Source organism: Engystomops pustulosus, chromosome 4, assembly GCF_040894005.1.
Source record: "Engystomops pustulosus chromosome 4, aEngPut4.maternal, whole genome shotgun sequence".
Lineage (NCBI taxonomy): Eukaryota > Metazoa > Chordata > Amphibia > Anura > Leptodactylidae > Engystomops > Engystomops pustulosus.
The window spans coordinates 130,572,403-130,594,708 of NC_092414.1; the positions used below are offsets into that span (position 1 = coordinate 130,572,403).

The 22,306-nt window shown below is 39.6% G+C and overlaps 1 protein-coding gene across 1 annotated transcript in view; it reads right to left on the reverse strand.

Annotated features, from left to right (window-relative positions):
* Positions 1–22,306, reverse strand: part of PODXL (podocalyxin like) — a 62,877-nt gene that overhangs the window by 21,063 nt on the left and 19,508 nt on the right. Inside the window, exon 2 of the mRNA XM_072147474.1 lies at positions 700–1,110. Within this exon, the coding sequence (XP_072003575.1) occupies positions 700–1,110 (411 nt within the window). The remainder of the gene's footprint in view (positions 1–699; positions 1,111–22,306) is intronic.

Here is a 22,306-nt window from a genome sequence, read left to right on the forward strand (position 1 = left end):
TGAATACTTTCATAAGGTATCCTGGCGGGTGTTTGTTCATGGACAGATAGAGATCACATGATCCTCCATCTGTGGCCATTTTATGGTCAGAATTGTCTGGCTGATGAGGTAAAAGATTGGAGGCTTCACTTCACAGATCAATAAAGCGGTGCAGAACTTTTAATAGATGTATTAAGGCTAGTTAACCATTGCATATTATACAGTATGCTACTATCATGTTTGTTGAAAAAAAACACTTCAGTGACTTCTATGTCTTTCTAGGGAAACAAAAAAAAAATTATAATACCATCTCTTTAAGCAGAATTGTGAGACATTCTTACTACAGATGTACTTTGAACAATATCTCCTTGGTGTCCATATAAAATGTCCTGTCCTTCTCCCCTCATAAATCCTCCACTGCCCAATCCCCTAATGTTTTCTGGTCCACAGATGATGTCCTGATACAAAAACATGTTACCAATGTGACCATTTGCTGGCTATAACAGTGACCCATAACAGCCAATAATTAGATAAAGATCTTCCATGCACCAGAAAGTACAGAGCAGTGGTGGACTGTGAAGGGTGCACACAAAGCAATAGGGATTTGTAAGCTGAATTTCCTTCATTTATGTTTATTGCAATGGACTACAATTTAAGCTTAGAGCTTTTTGCATTCCATATAACTTGAATATTTTAATAAAAAACATAAATATTGCTTACCTACTACAGTACCCTCACTTGACGTTAAAGGGGGAGCATTTGGAGGGTTTGTTGTTTGCGGAGATTCATTATTAGGACTTGTTAGATTTGGAGTTTTGCTTGTTATGGTGCCAAGATTGGGTTCAGTTCTTGTTACCATGGATGGCTTGGAGTCAGTCTTGAGGGTGGTTGACAGCTTGGCATCTAGTGTAGTACCACTAAGTACAGTGGTATCTGGCTTAGTCGCTCCTGCAGATACTGGTAAGATAGTCGTTGGGATAGGGCTTGTTGCATGAGCACTAGCAGTGGGGACTACTGGATTTGCTTGAGCCTCGGTAGTTTTGGTTTTATCCAGAGTTGTAGCTTCTGGCTTAGTTGTTGGTACAGTATTTGCAGGTGTAACTGTTGTGGGATCTGCATTTGTACAGCATACTGGAAAAAAGAATCAAAATTAAGTTTCATCTCAATATGCATTTTCTCTTACAATTTTAATGATTTGAAGACCTTAAATTCAGAATGTGACTGAAACTAATTACATCGGAGCGGATACATTTCTTTAGAAAATGCAAATTAGCACAAGATTAGCATAGCACATATAATGGTCAGATACTATGACTGATATCGCTTTGTAGGGTTCTTTTTAGCGTTTCTTGGCATTTCTTGACCATTTTAAGTCATTTTTATATGTCTATAAATAGTAAAGAGGGAAATGAGAATAATATAGTAGGAAATTATGTGAACACACCCCATGCAGACAGACAGGCAGACACATATTCATGCACAATGCTGGCAAACATTTTACTTTCTCCTAGGGTTTGAAACATGGGAAACTCAGAAAGGCTGCACTACCTATAATACATACAGCAGTAAAGAAGTTACCCATATGTGTTTACCATGAATTACATGAAAACATTTAAGAACTACTTATCAACAAATATAAATAGTTACTGATCAGTTACAGTATATACTCGAGTATTAGTCAACCCAACTATAAGCCTAAGTCCCTAATTTTGCCACAAATAACTGGGAAAACGTATTGACTCGTATGAGCCTAGGTAGGAAATGCTTTGGTCACAGCCTCCTCCAGTAATGAAATGCCCCTTGCAGCCACCCACCCCCCTAATGATGATATGCCCCATACAACCAGCCCCCCTCCCAGTTATGAAATGCCCCATGCAGCCAGCCACCCCTCTACTGATGAAATGCCCTATGCAGCCAGCCCCCCAGTTATGAAATGCTCCATGCAGCCAGCCCCCCCAATGATGAAATGCCCCATGCAGCCAGTCACCCCAGTTATCAAATGCTCCATGTAGCCAGGCCCTCCCTCTTCTGATGAAATTCCCCCTGCAGCCTCTTGGTGTATTAAGAAATATACTTAAATACTCACCTTCCAGCGGTCCCGATGCCCCAAGCGGCTCCGCGATGCTCACTGCAGCTCCTCTTTCTTCTCAGTATGTGTAACAGTGGGTAGAGCCACTACCTTGCACTCTGTGGGCCGGACGACGTCATAGTGTACGCCTGAATAGCGCATGGATGAGAAGAAAGGGGAGGATAGAAAAAAGGAGAGGAGCTCCAGGGAGCATCGGGACCACCGGAAGGTGAGTATGTAAGTTTATTTTTTTATAGACTTGTGTTTAAGCCAAGGTGAGATTTTTCAGCATATTTTTTATATGCACTAATATATATCGTATGTTGATGACCTTTCTTTAGCCACATACAAGGTGCAGTCACGGCTCAATACTAAGATTAACACTAATGGTCTCATACATATCACTGGGGTAGTATGGCCTCTTCATCTTCACCAAATATTACAGTACTCGCAGCAATATTTATTTTTATTGTTTTATAGCTGCTGGAAAACTACAGCTGCCTGCAAGATCAAAAATTCTGAAGCTTCAAAAGATTCTTTTTAAGACGGTTGGTACCTGTCTGTGGTGAGTAATCTGTGGTATATGCGGGCATACCGCTGTGTACGGCCGCACAGCCGGGAAAATATAGAGCATGCTTTTCCCAGTGTACGACGAGGAATGGTGCCTCACATGTGTAGCACTGTACCACCGCCGGGCAGCCATTGCAAAATTGTGGCCGCGTGTTAGTTCACCCCTTGCAAACTTGCATTTGTTAACAAGTCTGAGTATGTAAAACAAAGACATGTAGTGACGTTATTTTACATCTCAGCATACACATTATAGATATAAATCAACAAGCTGTTCTTCTCTATAAAGATAGCTGACACTGGTTCCTCAGCTGTTGAGTGGATGTGTCCTTATCATCCTAGAACACATTGACCAAGAAATTCTACCCTTTGTAACAATCATTGAAAAAAAAGACCAATTGCTTTGTGAGAATTCATTGAGATGAAAGTCCTTATACAAAATAAGCTATACTTGCAGTGTGCAGCAAAATAATTAAACAATTAGAGTATCCCCTAGATCTATATGTAAGGTCTCTCACCTAGCACCTTCACCTCTACTAATGAGGGGTAAGAACACCAAAACAGCTGTCAGTAGATGGGTCTATAGTCTAGAGATTTTGGCTTGGCTAATATCTCTCGTTACACTGCAAGACCTACCTGTTAAACAGCGGGACATTCATTTATGGTGTAAGTATCACCAATAGGTGGCAGTATGGAAACTTCTTTTATTCTCCTGATCAGGAAAGTAAGAAGACTCCTTAAGGAGACTTTTGTTCATCTGAAGCAGAGCTCATCTGCAAATCCTTATGCCAGTTGGCAGTCTCTGCACCCTTGAGATCTAAACAAAGACCTCTAACCTAGCCAACCAGCATCCTGATGTGTACTTGTGAGCAGCTAAAACCCCAAGTGTCTAGATGGGCCTCTCTTCCTATGGAAAAACACTCAGCTTAGGGCAATTTCCTTAGTTGCAAAGCAAGGCTGGTTAAGAATCTATTGTTGACTTGTACACTTATCAAGGAGGCAATAGAAAGATGATCTTATTCCTTGAGATTATTTAAGATTTCATATTTAGATTTCAAATTTATCTTTAGCATGTCCTAGAAAATATACAGCTCCATTCCACATTGCGTAAACCACATAAAGAAAAGTCCAGTTTACTACCAAATACCATTGGTCTCTTCAGGAAAATACCTGTTAAGATTAAAAGGAAATTTACAAGATGAACAGGATCTATTTGTGTATTGTTTTAATCTAGCAGGAACATTTTACACCTTAAGGATGTGTTTGCGTGTTCAGTTTTCGTTGTGACCATCAAATATGATGAATGTTTCCTGAAATACAATTGTTCTTGCCTGGTTTATAGCTGCAAAAAATTTTTAAGTGAGGAATTGAAGGTCATCTCTGTTACATCCAACTAGAAAAATTAAGGAAAATAACAAAAATAATATTTACCAAATTTGTAACTATTAGACCATACACCTGCCTTTATATATCACTTTACCATCTATATACAGACATCTGTATCTTTGTAATTATATTATTTCTCTTTACATGTGTTAAAGTTCAGAGATCAATTTACAATAACACAGCCTTCAGAGTTGAAGTCTAAAAGTGTTCTTTTCTGCTCTAGTGACTTGCATTTTTGGAAATCTGCACATTATTTAGCACACGAGAAGCAATGTACCCAATATGCACAACAGCAAAGACCACTGCACTGTAGGAGTAAAAAGTAAATCTGACATCAAAATCACACATTATAAACCAAGGACACTTACCCATAGATCCATAAGTAGTGTGACTGTAATAAATATTCTTATATTTGTTATCCATGGCCTCATTCCATCAACGTGAAAGTTGATATTAGAAAGTACGAGGCCATGTATAACAAATATAAAAAGACTAACCACAATCCCGGTGCCTGGCTGTATAAGTAAGTGTTTATGGTGATGGTAGCTTTCCTTTAAAGAAAACCTGTCACCAGGGACCTAATTTTCACTATAGACAGTTTGCAGAAGCCCTTTACAGCTGCATTGCACATATCCCTTTCTGCTTTCTCTAAGCATTTTCATTACAATATAATTGTAATTCTCTGTGTAGTCCCAGGGGTTGGTCTTTGGTTTGGATGCATTTCAAAAAACAACACGTGACTTGTCTGTGCTGCAGACTGCTCAGCTCTCTGCCCCCACCTTTTTGTATAGCTCCTCCCTCTCCCACTGATGTCAGATCACCAGGTTGTAAAGGAGCAGGGGGGAAGAGCTGTACAGGAGCACAAAGGTGGGGGCTGAAAGCTGAGCAGTCTGTAGCACAGACAAGTCACATGTTGGTTTTTCCATGGATTTAAACCAAAGCACAACCCCTGGGACTAAACAGAGGATTTTGTCAGGGTGCAAGGTAAAACACACAATTATATTGTACTGCAAATGCTTAGAGAAGGCAGAAAGGCATATATGCAGTCCAGGTGTGATGGGCTTTTGCAACCTGTCATTAGTGAAAATGAGGTCCCTGGTGACAGATTCCCTTTGAACTAACCTTTAAAATATATAATATTTTGCCTGAAGGTCTATCCCCAGAAGCATATGGCTCCATTCACTTTGTAGTGGATGAGCCAGATAAGTGCATTTCAGTGCTTAACCCCTAGGCACACCAGGACGTTATAGTACGTCCCGGTGGCTAGATACTTAGCGCACCAGGACGCACTATAACGTCCTGCTTCTGGCACCGGCTCACGAACGGTCTAGTACAGCTGACACCACGCTGTAACACCCGCGATCGTGGGTGTTAACCCCTTACACGCTGCGGTCAAGCATGACCGCGGCATGTAAGGGTCTTCCCCCTATGGCTCGGATCCCCCGTGCCGCTTACCGGGGGATCCGATCCTCTTCTGGGCAGCTCCAAGGACTGGCATGTGCCCCGGAGCTGCCCGATCTCCCTGCCAGTCAGACCCCTTCCGGGTCTGACTGTAAACTGTCTGAGCATGCGCAAGCATGCTCAGACAGTTTACACTGCTCTACATTAAAATAGTATTGTAGAGCAGTGTACTGAACTTGAACCAGTGATAAGAGTATCGCTGGTTTAAGTTCAAGTATGTATAAGTAAAAACATGCAAAAACACTTAACACTACACATTATAATAAATAAAAAATAAATACATAAAAATAAAAAGCCCCTAAAATGTCACTTTCCCATAAAAACACTTAATAAAGTATAAAAAACATAAAAACACAAAAAAAACCCCACATATTTGGTATTGCCGCGTCCGTAACAATCTGCATAATAAAACAGAATTGTTACTGGACCCGCATGGTAAACGCCGGAGGAAAAAAACGCAAAAAACATTCCGAAAAAGATCATTTTTAATTTAGTTAATTTAGTTTTTCCATGGATTTAAACCAAAGCACAACCCCTGGGACTAAACAGAGGATTTTGTCAGGGTGCAAGGTAAAACACACAATTATATTGTACTGCAAATGCTTAGAGAAGGCAGAAAGGCATATATGCAATCCAGGTGTGATGGGCTTTTGCAACCTGTCATTAGTGAAAATGAGGTCCCTGGTGACAGATTCCCTTTGAACTAACCTTTAAAATATATAATATTTTGCCTGAAGGTCTATCCCCAGAAGCATATGGCTCCATTCACTTTGTAGTGGATGAGCCAGATAAGTGCATTTCAGTGCTTAACCCCTAGGCACACCAGGACGTTATAGTACGTCCCGGTGGCTAGATACTTAGCGCACCAGGACGCACTATAACGTCCTGCTTCTGGCACCGGCTCACGAACGGTCTAGTACAGCTGACACCACGCTGTAACACCCGCGATCGTGGGTGTTAACCCCTTACACGCTGCGGTCAAGCATGACCGCGGCATGTAAGGGTCTTCCCCCTATGGCTCGGATCCCCCGTGCCGCTTACCGGGGGATCCGATCCTCTTCTGGGCAGCTCCAAGGACTGGCATGTGCCCCGGAGCTGCCCGATCTCCCTGCCAGTCAGACCCCTTCCGGGTCTGACTGTAAACTGTCTGAGCATGCGCAAGCATGCTCAGACAGTTTACACTGCTCTACATTAAAATAGTATTGTAGAGCAGTGTACTGAACTTGAACCAGTGATAAGAGTATCGCTGGTTTAAGTTCAAGTATGTATAAGTAAAAACATGCAAAAACACTTAACACTACACATTATAATAAATAAAAAATAAATACATAAAAATAAAAAGCCCCTAAAATGTCACTTTCCCATAAAAACACTTAATAAAGTATAAAAAACATAAAAACACAAAAAAAACCCCACATATTTGGTATTGCCGCGTCCGTAACAATCTGCATAATAAAACAGAATTGTTACTGGACCCGCATGGTAAACGCCGGAGGAAAAAAACGCAAAAAACATTCCGAAAAAGATCATTTTTAATTTAGTTAATTTAGTTTTTCCATGGATTTAAACCAAAGCACAACCCCTGGGACTAAACAGAGGATTTTGTCAGGGTGCAAGGTAAAACACACAATTATATTGTACTGCAAATGCTTAGAGAAGGCAGAAAGGCATATATGCAATCCAGGTGTGATGGGCTTTTGCAACCTGTCATTAGTGAAAATGAGGTCCCTGGTGACAGATTCCCTTTGAACTAACCTTTAAAATATATAATATTTTGCCTGAAGGTCTATCCCCAGAAGCATATGGCTCCATTCACTTTGTAGTGGATGAGCCAGATAAGTGCATTTCAGTGCTTAACCCCTAGGCACACCAGGACGTTATAGTACGTCCCGGTGGCTAGATACTTAGCGCACCAGGACGCACTATAACGTCCTGCTTCTGGCACCGGCTCACGAACGGTCTAGTACAGCTGACACCACGCTGTAACACCCGCGATCGTGGGTGTTAACCCCTTACACGCTGCGGTCAAGCATGACCGCGGCATGTAAGGGTCTTCCCCCTATGGCTCGGATCCCCCGTGCCGCTTACCGGGGGATCCGATCCTCTTCTGGGCAGCTCCAAGGACTGGCATGTGCCCCGGAGCTGCCCGATCTCCCTGCCAGTCAGACCCCTTCCGGGTCTGACTGTAAACTGTCTGAGCATGCGCAAGCATGCTCAGACACTTTACACTGCTCTACATTAAAATAGTATTGTAGAGCAGTGTATTGAACTTGAACCAGTGATAAGAGTATCGCTGGTTTAAGTTCAAGTATGTATAAGTAAAAATATGCAAAAATACTTAACACTACACATTATAATAAATAAAAAATAAATACATAAAAATAAAAAGCCCCTAAAATGTCACTTTCCCATAAAAACACTTAATAAAGTATAAAAAACATAAAAACACAAAAAACCCCCCACATATTTGGTATTGCCGCGTCCGTAACAATCTGCATAATAAAACAGAATTGTTACTGGACCCGCATGGTAAACGCCGGAGGAAAAAAACGCAAAAAACGTTCCGAAAAAGATCATTTTTAATTAATACCCTATAAAAAATGCTCTAAAAAGTGATTTAAAAAATTTTATGCACTATAAAATAAGCCCACTGAAAAGAACCACTGTTCTCGCAAAAAATAAGCCCTTAACCAGATCTGTCAGCCGAAAAATAAAAAAGTTATGCATATGAAAAGATGGTGATGCTAAAATGAATAAGATTTTCTCCAAATTAGTTTTTATTCAGTACAATTGAATAAAATACACAAAACCCCCACATATTTGGTATCCCTGTGTCCGTAACAATCTGCATAATAAAACAGAATCATTACTAGATCCGCAAAGTGAATCCCGTAAAAAACAACCTCAAAAAACTCTCTGAAAAAAAGATGATTTTTTATTAATGCCCTTAATGCAATCTAACATAAGACCACTAAAAAGAACAATCATTCTCACAAAAAATAAGCCCTTAAACAGATTTGTGAGGTGAAAAATAAAAAAGTTATGCATATGAAAGACAGTGATGCTAAAATTAACAACAATTTTGCCAAATTACTTTTTATTCAGTAAAAATGGGAAAAAATAAAAAATATATATAAATGAGGTCTTTTCATAATCGTGGCGACCCACAGAATAAAAATAATATACTATTTTTATGGTATGGTTAACGGCCAAAAAAAACACATAAAAATTTTCCTAAAAATTGATGATTTTCATTTCCTCCACCAACAAAGAGTTAATTAAATCTCACCAATTAGCTATAGATGCTCCAAAATTACGTACCAGAAAAGTGCATCTCATGTGGCAAAAGAAATAAGCCCCTATAGGTCCACATTAAAAAACAAAAAAATTATAGCCTGTACAATGTGACATAGCAAATCTGATCTTCTGATCTTCCCTTCTATGCCCGGCCGTGCGCCCATACAGCAGGTTACCACCACATATAGAGTATCCGTGTACTCGGGAGAAATTGGGTATCAAACTTTGTGGAGCCTTTTTTCATTTAATCCATTGTAAATGTTTAATTTGCCACCCAAAATGAGTGTATTGTGAAAAAATATTACAATTTGCAGACTGCACCTCCATTTTGTTTTAACCTCTATAAAACACCTAAAGGGTTAACAAACTTATTAAAAGTGTTTTTCCATACATTGAGGGGTGTAGTTTCCACAATGGGGTAATTTATGAGTCTCGCTATTATTTAGGCCTCTCAGTGTCAATTAGAAGTTGAGCATCTAAATACGGGTTTTGGTGATTTTACAAAAAATGTGAAAAATGGCACCCAAATTCTGAGCCTCATAACATTCTAGTAAAATATGTGGAATCTTAAAAAACCATCCAACATAAAGCAGACATTTGGGAAATGTAAGTTATGAATTTATTTGGGTGCTTTGACTATCTGCATCAAAAGTAGAGAATTTAGAACGTTGAAAATAAAGAATTTTTCCAAATTTTGTTTTTTTTCATAACTAAACGCAAAAGATTTCATCCAAATTTTTAAACTAATTTGAAGTACAATGTGTCACGAGAAAACAATCTCAAAATCCCCTGGATATCTCATAGCGTTCCCACGCTATAACCACTTATAGAGACACACACGCCAGATTTGCAAAATGGGGCCGCGTCCTTAAGGCCAAAAGAGGCTGAGTCCCGTAGGGGTTAAACCCCTCAGCACTCGGCCTCTTTTGGCCTCTAGGATGCGGCCCCATTTTTCAAATCTGCCCCGTGTCACTATAAATGGTTAAAGCTTTGGAACGCTTTAACATGTCCAGGGGATTTTGAGAATGTTTTCTTGACACATTGCACTTCAATTAGTTTAAAAATTTGGATGACATCTTTTTTGTTTAGTTATTAAAAAAATGGAAATTTCTAAATTCTCTGCTTTTGAAGCAGATAGTCAGAGCACCCCAATTATTTCATAACTTACATTTCCCAAATGTCTGCTTTATGTTGCCATGGCTTTTTAAGATTCCAGTATTTTCTTACAATGTTATGAGGCTTAGATTTTGAGGGCCATTCTTTCACAATTTTTTGGAAAATCGTCAAAACCTGTATTTAGGGGGACGTTTTCAGCTTTCAATTGACTGTGAGAGGCCTAAATAATATCAAGACTTGTAAATTACCTCATTATGGAAACTACACCCCTCAATGCATGAAAATTAATTTTTAAGAGGTTTGTTTTACAGGGGTTAAAACAACGTGGAGGTGCGATCTACAAATTGTAATATTTTTTCACAATACACTCATTTTGGGAGGAAAATTAAACATTTGCGATGGATTAAATGAAAAAAGGCTCCACAAAGTTTGATACCCAATTTCTCTCGAGTGTACCGATACCCCATATGGTTGGTAACCTGCTGTACGGGCGCACGGCTGGGCATAGAATGGAAGGAGCTCCATCCAGAGCGGATTTGCATTGTCATATTATACATGCTATAATTTTCTTTTTTAATGTGGACATATAGGGGCTTATATTTTTGCCACTTGAGCACTTTTCTGGTATATAATTTTTAAGCATCTATAGTTAATTGATACCATTTTATTAACTCTTTGTTGGCGTTCACCATAGCATAAAATAATGTACTATTTTTATTCTATGGATCGCCGTGATTATGAAAAAAAACTCATTTATATAGATTTTTTTCACAATTTTACTGAATAAAAACTAATTTGGAGAAAGTCTTGTTCAATTTAGCACCACCATCTTTTCAGATGCATACATTTTTTAAATGTTTGGATGACGAATCTGGTTAAGGGCTTATTTTTGTGAGAAGAGTTGTTCTTTTCAATGGTCTTATTTTAGAGTGCATAACATTTTTTAAATCACTTTTTAGAGCATTTTTTAAAGGTACAGGCGGTTTCCTACTTAGGCTATACACCCGACTTAGGCTAAATTCACACTGCCGTTGCCCGCCCGTACCGTACCGTAGCGGGCAACGGCAGTGCACGGGGAGAGGAGGAGGAGGAGGTGAGCGCAGCTCACCCCCGCCCCTCTCCATAGGAAGTAATGGCGCACGGCGCCGTATTACGGCAGAAGATAGGACAGGTCCTATCTTTTTCCAGGTATGGAGCGGTACGGTGCCGCACGTGTGCTGCACCGTACCGCTCCCGTAGGGCGCCGTGCGCCCATTGACGTCTATCGGCCGTATATACGTCGGCCGTATATACGTCCTCCATACGTTAATGTGAATGTAGCCTTACAGACGACCCCTAGTTACAAACGGACCTCTTGATGTCGGTAATTTTCTGTACTTTATCCTTAAAGGGGTATTCCAGGTATAAGCATAATTCATATGCAAATGGGTCCTTAAAATATAAGCTAATGTGTAATTAGTTGTTATTTAAAATTTTGCTCCCCTTAGCAGAAAAATGCTGGTGACATAGACTGTAATGAAGAATTAAAATGCTACTGGCCCTTTAAACAGTCCGTTAATTTCCTCCGCGCGGTCCGTCGCAGAACAGAAGATGGCCGCTGGTCACATGTCCACATCACATGTCCTGTACCTGCCTGGGCAGGGTCATGTGATCACCACTATGTTTGGCTGTAGTCGGTTGGTTGCAGTGCATCCAGTATGGCCAGTGTTGTGGTGAGGGCAGTTACACATCATTACTATGGTAACAGTGCAAGAAAACCTGTTAGATCATCACTGGGAGCAGAGCATAAGAGGGAGGAGGAGGAGTTACTGAGAACTAAAGGATCATGTGACTTGTATTTTCCAGTGGCGGCCATCTTGGTGATAACTACACCTACTTTAGAGAGGCCATACATTTTGTGAATCATAAAATCAAACTATTTAAGCTCCGTTTTGTGACTAATGACATTGAGTATTGTTGTTTTCATTTATTTATATCATCAAGGGTTTTTGTGTCAGAGGTTAGGGTTATTGTTAACCATGGTTCTGATGACAATCCAACATTTTTAATCTGCAGTGCAGTGTGCCTTATGCATTATTGTTTTCCAGATGTTCCGTGCGACTTTTCACTTATGTATCACTTTTTTTTGCTTATTTTTGCGATTTTTCAGGCAGGTGCAAAGGAAGGATTTTTTTCATGGACTCTATTTTAACATGTAAATTGAAATTATTTCACATGCTTTAAATGTTTGCCTAATTACATTACTGTTAACATTTGTGTTTACAAAACTATAGATTTGGAAATGAAAATGTTAACAGTAATGTAATTAGACAAAATACTTCTCCTCAGCTGTTATAAACGCTGTTTCAAAACGCAATAAAAATGCAACGTGTGACCGCAGCCTCATCTCCCTGGGGTGTGACTAGAGTGCTTAACCCCTTCATGCTCTGTGATGGATATATCCACCGCAGAGCTATGGAGGGTATACGAAGAGGACTCAGGGACTTTTCTTAAAACGTGCCGCTATGTTTCTTCAGATACTCGCTCCCCCGAACATCATCGGGGGTGGCTATTGGTTGCCATGACAGCTTAGGGTCATCGTCAGAAAAATGCCATATACTCTACAGTAGTATTGCAGTATATGGTAGAAGCGATCTGACCATCTAGGGTTAATGTACCCTAGAGGGTCTAAGAAAAAAAAAGAAAAAAAAGTTTTCCCCCAGAACTGATATAAAACATAATAAACAGTAAAAATCACAGACACATTAGGTATCGCCGCGACCCAAAATGGCCACTCTATCAAAATATAAAAACGGTTATTGCCGATGGTGACCTCCAAAATGGGAAATGGAGCCCAAATATCCGAAATGCGACTTTTACACCTTTTTTTACATGACATTAAAAAAATTAATAAAAAGTGATCAAATGACATGTCTACTTTATTCTTTGGGTTGGTGGGATCACAGGGATACCAAATTTGTATAGGTTTTATAATGTTTTCATACATTTACAAAAATTAAAACCTCCTGTACAATTTTATTTTTATTTTGCCATCTTCACCAATAACTTCGGTGTACGGTGGGTGGTGTAATTTTGTGCGACTTTTGATGATGTTTTCAATGCTACCATCTTTAGGACTGTACAACCTTTTGATCACTTTTCATAGAGTTTTTTATATTTTTCAAAATGGCAAAAAAAAGTGCCATTTTCGACTTTGGGTGCTATTTTCCATTACGGGGATAAACGCAGTGAAAAACCTTTATTATATTTTGACAGACCGGGCATTTTCAAACGCGGGGATACCAAATGTGTTCATGATTTTTACTGTTTATTTATATTTATATCAGTTCTAGGGAAAGGGGGGTGATTTGAATTTATAGGTTTTTTTATTATAATTTTTTTTAACTTTTTTTATTTTTACTATTTTTCAGACACCCTAGGGTACATTAACCCTAGGTTGTCTGATTAATCCTACTATATACTGCCATACTACAATATGGCAGTATATGGGGATTTTCCACCTCATTCATTACAATGTGCAAATCGCAACGAGCCCATGCGCCGCCATCTTTATGAAGCCACCGACAGCTTTTCTAGCACCGATTGCGGGTGTTACCTATGGCTATGGAGAGGGCTCAGCCCTTGTGCCTTCTCCATTACGACTATGACAACGCACGTTGGGAAGGGGTTAAGGTTTTTATAATTATGCAAATAAGCCAGAGGGGCTCCATGCTCCATATGTTTAAATGTAGACTGGAGCCCCTCAGGCTCATTTGCATAGTTTTTAAAGCCTTTTATTCTTAAAAACCAGGGCATAAGAAGCTTAAAGAAAAGTGGATCCTGACAGAGGGGGCACACATCAGTATGTTGATGTGCTTGGTTTACCATCCTACATCCGGGTAGTAGATTTCCTTTTATTGGTCATGAAATAAATGCAATATTTTTACTGTAAAGAACCCAGGGCACTCTTGCACTTGTACAGTGTATCATCACAACATCCTGTGACATCGAGTTCCATAGTCTCCCTGCTCGGTCTGTGACAATGGTGAAACCATCTCTCCACTAGGCATAAAGGATGTCCCCTTCTCCTGGTGATAGGTCCTTGTCCAATAAGATCTTAACTCTATATGTATATTGTAATCAGATTACCATGTAGATATCTATTTTTGGTCTGACTAGATTCATGTACTTGTGTACCAGGTTTGATGTTAAAGGTGATGTCCACTGTGACGTTCCAGACCTCTTATGGGTACATAAGGCCAATTAGTTATTGTTTTTCATAAACACTATCTGAAGATACAGGTTGCGGGAGGCAGAAGAAGTGAGACAGAGTTGCCCACACAACCTCCTGTATGACACAAATCTCACCCACAATCCTGAATGGCTGACTGTCCCCTTTCAATAGCCTCATGGGTGTCTGCCACAAGCTATCCTTAGATATAAGACCAGCCTGTAACAGGATTATATCAAGCCACAAGCCAACCTAAGTAGTGTATATATAATTGAGACACGGACCTGGGGATTCGTGGATTGAGATAAAAGAGCAACGAAGGTTATTTTATATATGTTATATTTATTAAGTTTGCTTAAAGGGGTATTTTCGTCTGGGCATTAACATTCAGTTTGATTAATCTGACATATATATATATATATATATATATATATATACAGTGCCTACAAGTAGTATTCACCCCCCTGCAGATTTAGCAGGTTTGATAAGAAGCAAATAAGTTAGAGCCTTCAAACTTCAAACAACAGCAGGATTTATTAACAGATGCATAAGTCTTACAAACCAAAAAGTTATATTGCTTAGTTATATTTTAATAAATTTTAAACATAAAAGTGTGGGTCAACCCCTCAAACCACCAGAATTCAGTTTGGTTCCCCTAAAGTATTAAGAAATAGTTCAGGCACAAAGAACAATGAGCTTCACATGTTTGGATTAATTATCTGTTTTTCCAGCCTTTTCTGACTATTTAAGACCCTCCACAAACTTGTGAACAGCACTAATACATGGTCAACATGGGAAAGACAAAGGAGCATTCCAAGGCCATTAGAGACAAGATCGTGGAGGGTCACAAGGCTGGCAAGGGGTACAAAACCCTTTCCAAAGAGTTGGGACTACCTGTCTCCACTGTTGGGAGCATCATCCGGAAGTGGAAGTCTTATGGAACTACTGTTAGCCTTCCACGGGCCTGGACAGCCTTTGAAAGTTTCCTCCCGTGCCGAGGCCAGGCTTGTCCGAAGAGTCAAGGCTAACCCAAGGACAACAAGGAAGGAGCTCCGGGAAGATCTCATTGCAGTGGGGACATTGGTTCCAGTCAATACCATAAGTTACGTACTCCACCGCAATGGTCTCCGTTCCAGACGAGCACGTAAGGTACCTTTACTTTCAAAGCGTCATGTCAAGGCTTGTTTACAGTTTGCTCATGATCACTTGGAGGACTCTGAGACAGACTGGTTCAAGGTTCTCTGGTCTGATGAAACCAAGATCAAGATCTTTGGTGCCAACCACACATATGACGTTTGGAGACTGGATGGCACTGCATACGACCCCAAGAATACCATCCCTACAGTCAAGCATGGTGGTGGCAGCATCATGCTGTGGGGCTGCTTCTCAGCCAAGGGGCCTGGAGGAGTGGGCCAAGATAACTCCAGAGACCTGTGCCGACCTGATCAGCTCTTATAAAAGACGATTATTAGCTGTAATTGCAAATAAGGGTTATTCCACAAAATATTAAACCTAGGGGTTGAATAATAATTGACCCACACTTTTATGTTTAAAATTTATTAAAATATAACTAAGCAACATAACGTTTTGGTTTGTAAGATTTATGCATCTGTTAATAAATCCTGCTCTTGTTTGAAGTCTCTAACTTATTTGCTTCTTATCAAACCTGCTAAATCTGCAGGGGGTTGAATACTACTTGTAGGCACTGTATATATATATATATATATATATATACATATCTTCCCACAGGAACATTTTTTAATAACATCCAATTGAAGAAATGTTTTCATGTGGCAAATGAAATAAATTAAATGTAAATGCCCAGATGGGAATACCCCTTTAAGGGTAAACTAGAGAACACAATGCATACAAGGGGATATATGTACAAAAATTTTAAGCAATCCAATGAAAGTTAATTACCTTGTTTTTAACCAATGGGGATGGATGACTAGAACCTGAAGATTCTTCCTGCCTTTTGATGTTGTGATTTGGTGTTGTAATAATTCCCAGGAAAAGAACAATGGGCAAAAGGCATCCATGTGCTTTTTAAGGGTTATGTATACACCCCCCTTCTACTAGTAGGATGTGGTAACACCCCCTGCCTGTATCAGCTCCTGAAACCAAGGATAAGTTCTAACTTCTCAATGGAAGGTCATAGGATTATGGTTTCGGTGCCATCAGACCCATCTAACATGACCCTCTTACATAGAACTCTCAATAGGGTCATATTATCTCTTCACCCCCTACCTGATCCCAGAAACGTATCTGGCTGGGGTGGCCCATAAATCTATAACTGGCATATGAAGTAATTTACCATATGCCACTTTATCTTTCTGGAGGGAAATGTATGAATGTGCCGCTGAGGTGTTAACTAGGACTCAGAAGCTCTCTCTCTCTGTAAAAACTAGGGCTAGTGAGGCATATTGGTGCCATGTGATAGACCAGACATGTGCTCCCCTTGTATAGTTCTATATATTCATCAAATCCACCTTTACAGGACATATCCAGAAACATCTAATTTGTTTGGCCAGCTTTATACTTCTTAAATGAAATTTGTCAGGCTCAAGATGTCTTACAAATAAATAACTGGATCTAGATTGTCCCTAAGGAATAAATATAATTTAAAAAAAGCATGCTGTTATGGGGGGAAAAGAATATCCATATTTAAAAAAAAAAATACATATTTTTTTAATTGTTATCTATTTTTTATTTAGATTTCTTACTTTAATAGTAGGGGATTGCATGGTTAATATTAAATATATATAAGTATAATTGTATATATTTGCACTGTATTAAACTTGTGCCCTTGTGGTGAAAGGTATTCTAATAGAACTTCCCACTTAAGTAATAGCAAAAGAAATATACTTTTGTGACCACAAACTTTTGAAATAATGTTTAGAAAGCTGTCTGATGGATGGCTGACTATTGACTGGCTGACAGAATGCACCTTTCCACTGGTTCTGGTCTTCCTGGATACTGCACATATAGACAGCAGCATACGGTGCACAACAATATGCAGCACGCATGCAACACATATTATTGCAAATGGATGACCGTATTGCCCATTAAAATGAATGTGGCTGCATGCTATCTGTATGGAAAGGTACGGTGCAGGTAGCATACAGCCGTTTTCATATGTTCATAAGGCTGCATTTACAAGAATGTATGTCGGCATGGGCATACATCAGGTGCCATCGAGAGAAGGAGGGATGACCCTCTCCCATCTCCAGAAGAAATGCATTGATTACCAGTGGTAACACAGGGAAAGATAGGACATGTCCTATCTTTTCCACTCAGTACGGCCATTGTCGTCTACGGGGGATGTTTGTACAGTCGCAAGCTTGCGGCCGTATATACGTCCCCCATACAGTAGTGTGAATGCAGCCTTACTGTGGTAATGCATGGTAGGGATCGCTTTAAAAACATATTTCATTACTGTTCCAGATGTTTCTCTAAGTGAGGATATCCGCATCCCTCTAGAGAAACTGGACAAAGTCCAGGTCTCAAGAAAAATGTATTGTGACCGCGACTCCAAATATTTATACAAGACATTCACAGGTTCCATGTTGATGGTTTCGCTACCTTCAACTCCTCCGGGTCAACAAGAAAAAAGTTGACTTGTCATTGTTCACTTGTGCAGAAGTTTAATCTTGATGTAGAAATAAAGGAAGTAGAACTAAGGCGTTCACAACTCTGGTGTACTTTCAGTTTTTCTCTTCCGTCAGAGGACAAGAAAACCAAATAAAAATGGATCACTTATAACACTCAATGTTCAGTTTGAACAGCTGTCATCCGTTTAGTTTTCTTGACAAAAAAATTAGCCTTTCTGTCAGCCTTAATCTATTTTGAATGAAGAAATTGCTGTAAATGCTTTTTCTTTCTTAAAGGAAACCTACCACCGCTCACATGATGAAATCATACAAGCACACCACCCTGTAACCTATTTAATACTGATGCCGGCAGATACTTTGGTTAGGCACAGCGATTTTTAGTTTAGCTAAAAAAACAATTAACTCACATATGTAAATTAGCCCTCCGGTGCTACCCCTACATCATCAGCCGTCTGTCTACGCCTTCCTATTGTTATTTATTCATGCCTCCGTCTTTCACGGCTCTCGGCACTTGAAGGAGGGCAGGTAGAAAGACGGAGGCGTGAATAATTAACAATTGGAAGGCGTAGACAGAGGGCTGATGACGTAGGGGTAGCACCGGAGGGCTAATTTACATATGTGAGTTAATTGTTTTTTTTAGCAAAACTAAAGATCGCTGTGCCTAACCAAAGTATCAGCCGGCATCAGTATTAAATAGCCTACAGGGTGGTGTGCTTGTATAATTTCATCATATGAGCAGTGGTAGGTTTCCTTTAAAGGAAATCTACCACTCGATAAAAGTTGTAAAAAAAACTACATATACTCACCTGTCATCCTCTTCATCTTGATCTCGGCAGTGGCAGTAAATGGGGATTTTACTGTAATGAATTGTAATGAATGGGTTAAAACAAGACAGCTTCGGGCCTTCGTGAGACCCGAAGCTGTCATGGCAATGGATCACCGCTCCCCGTGACGTCATCAGGGAGCGACGATCCGCATGGGCGCTGCCATCTTTTTGAAGATCGACGTGAAAACAATATGCAGCAAAGACTTACCAGCTATGGAGAGGGCTCGTTCCGTAAGCCCTCTACATGCACTAGTACGGCGTGAGTTGGTAAGGGGTTAAAGGGGTTGTTCACGTTTAGCAAATAATTGGTATGGTTAAAGTAAGGAACAGTTATACAATTTTTAAATATGCTTTCTGTATTAATTTTTCATGGTTTTCTAGATCTCTGCTTGCTGTCATTCTATAAGAAGCTTCTACGTTCACACCCAGTGGATAGAAATCTGTTACTATCACTGAGAGAAATCAGAACCATTTGATACTAACGGCTCATGCACCTTTGTGTCCATCACATGACCATGAACAGATTTCTATCCACTCGGAGTAAACAATGCAGATTTCCATAGATGGACAGCAAGCAGAGATCTAGAAAACAATGAGGAATTGATATAGAAAGTATATTGGAAAAATGTTTACTTTTTCCTTGCACAAACAATATCAATTATTTGCTGAAACTGGACAACCCCTTTAGAAAATAATACACACAACTTAAAAAATCACAACACATTATAAAAGATAGGCTAAGATCAAGATGTGCCAGGGATTGTAGAGTACCATTTGTGTGATTTCCCCATACCTGTACCCTTTAGGGGACATTTGTATACCAATTCTGGTATCTGCTACATCCATCTAATGTATACAAATTTTATATCTGATTTCTTTTGTGCAGATTTTTTTCCCCCTTGAAATAGAGATAAATGTGGTGATACAGTCAGTTACTTCTTTGTGACTAAGCTAATGATTGATACATTTTGTTTCTGCCAGAAAAGACAATGGAGGTCCATGTGAATAAAAGTATATCATTTCCTGCTGTAGTCTAGCAACATGGAAAATTATGATGAATATGTAAAACATTTTTATTTTCCTGAGACATATTAAATATTTGTGTAGGAAAAATGTGAACAAGTACGTAGCAATGTTTGGTGACTTTAAACATTTGCTTAGTGATGACGGGTGATTGAAATGTCAATGCAAAAAATATGAAAAAAAATGAATTTAGCTTTTCCAAAAGTTGGGCACCCTTGTAATAGATAGATGTGCCATTGTCTTTTAATAATAAATCAGTCCTGAACATTATTAATCATTTGTACAATAAATTGATTGATGGTCAGCAGTTTTAGAGTTAACAGTGAAGATTGGAGTTTGTGGTAGGTGATTATTAATAAGGTCCGGAGAGTAAGCCTGGTGGCACATGACCATGCTTGGTCCATGAAAAGTGGATCATGCACAAGTTGGATTTCATGGACCAACCTGTGCCAAGGGTAGACCTTCATACATCATAGTGTGGAGTCCGTACTCATGATTTCACTTTGATGCAAGGAGTCCCGACCCAGCATTGAAGTTGGTCCATGAAATCTGGCCAGTGGTGTCTGATTGTCGCTAATTTCCTATTAGACCACAGTAAGTAGGTTGAATTCTAGCATGCTTTGGCATTGTCTTTTGACATTTTCTTGTTGTATGGGAAAATAGTCATTACAACCCCATACACACATTAGACAATTGTCTGCTTCTTCTGAAATTGGCTGCTACATCCATCTAATGTATATGGCAATTTTATATCTATAGAATTACCGTTCTTTTGATACTTTGGTTTTATTGTTGTATTTTGCTATCCATCTACCTAGCTTGCTGCTTAACACTCTTAAAAAGTAAAGCATTTATTGTTATATTTCCATGGTGCCTAATAAGCTTTGTGATGATTCAGTCTTGTCCCCTTTAGGCAGTATATACACAGAGCTTCCTAAATCCTAAAGAAGAAAAAAATCCCCTTACCCAGAAATGGTACTAGACGCTAAATCCTTTCATTCTCCATTTGACTCAGAATTAATCTCTCACAAAGCCATTGTGACTTCTGCACTGGTACAATGAACAGAAAACTAAAAGCGCCTCAATAAACATAAATAGGGATTTTGTATTCATTTAACCCCTTCACGCTCTGTGGTGGATATATCCGCCACGGAGCGCAGTGACTTAGCGCTCAGTGGCGGATATATCCGCCACGGCGCCTATGCCGGCTCGGCTCTGGATCAGAGCCGAACCGGCATCGGGAAACACGGGGTTCCGGCTGTAACTAATAGCCGGCACCCCAGTGTAACACCCGCGATCGGAGTTGTCTCCGATCGCGGGTGCTTAACCCGTTAAATGCCGCGGTCAGCGCGACCGCGGCATCTAACCTGCATCTGGGGGGTCTTTCCCCCACGATCGCCCCCCCCCCGAACCGTTTTCGGGGGGCGCCGATCGTTGCTATAGCAACTCTGATCTGGACCCCAGAGTTACTTGCAAGAATTGCCGGTAAGATGGCGTCTGTGACGTCATCTTACTGGCACAGTGCCAGCCTATGCAAGTGTATAGGCTGACACTGATAATACTCTGCAATACATCAGTATTGCAGAATATTATCATGAAGAAGCAATCAGAAGATTGCTTCTTCATGTCCCATGGTATAAAAGTGAAAAAGTAAAAAAAAAAAAGTTATTCAATAAAAAAAATAAAGTCATAAATCACTAAAAATGCCCCAAACTCCCAAAACATATAAAGAGACATATAACTCAAAAAAAGTCTAAATCATAACACAAACCCCACATATATAGTATCACCGCGTCCGTAACAACCCGTAGAATAAAAGTAAATCATTATTGAACCCCCACGATAAACGCCGTAAAAAAAAACTGTTATAAACCCTCCAAAAATTATGATTTTTACCTTTTCAATCCCACAAAAAATGCTATAAAATGCGATCAAAAAACCATGTGTACTCAGACATGATACTGGTGCAAAGTACAACATGTCCCGCAAAAAACAAGCCATCAACCAGCTCCGTAGCCAAAAAAGTAACAATGTTATGCCACTTGGAAGACGGCAATACATAAATGATAGATTTTTCCCCACATTAGGGTTTTGTTTGACAAATTTAGTAAAACGTAAGAAAATATATTCATGTCTGGTATCCCCGTAATCGTATCAACCCATAGAATAAAGATAACATGATTATTAGTCTATACAGTGAACACCAAAAAAAAAAAAAGTAAAAAATCCAGTACAGAATTGATGCTTTTCTACTTCTGCCCTCAAAAAAAGTTCCTAAATTTTCAACAATAGGTGATACCAACCCCAAAATGGTAACAATGGAAAAAGCATCTCATCCCGCAAAAAAATGCCATCACATGGCCCCAATAACGAAAAAGCGAAAATTTTATAGCCTTCAAAAGGGGCCAATGAGGAAACTAAAATCCTGGCAGCTGCAGCGCCCTCCTTCCCTTCTGCACCTCGCTGTGCGCCCATAAAACAAGTAACGGCCACATGTGGGGGGTCTTTGTACTCAGGAGAAATTGCAGAACAAATTGTATGGTGGGTTTTCTCTTTTTATATTTTGGAAATGTGTAAATTTTAGGGCTAAATGAACGTATAAGGGAACAATATGACCATTCTAAATTTCACCTCCATTTTGATTCAATTACTATGAAGATCTCAAGGGGTTAACAATCTTCGTAAAAGCTGTTTCTGATAGCTTGAGGGGTGCAGATTTGAAAATGGGTTGGTTATATAGGGGGTTTTGATGCTAAATATGT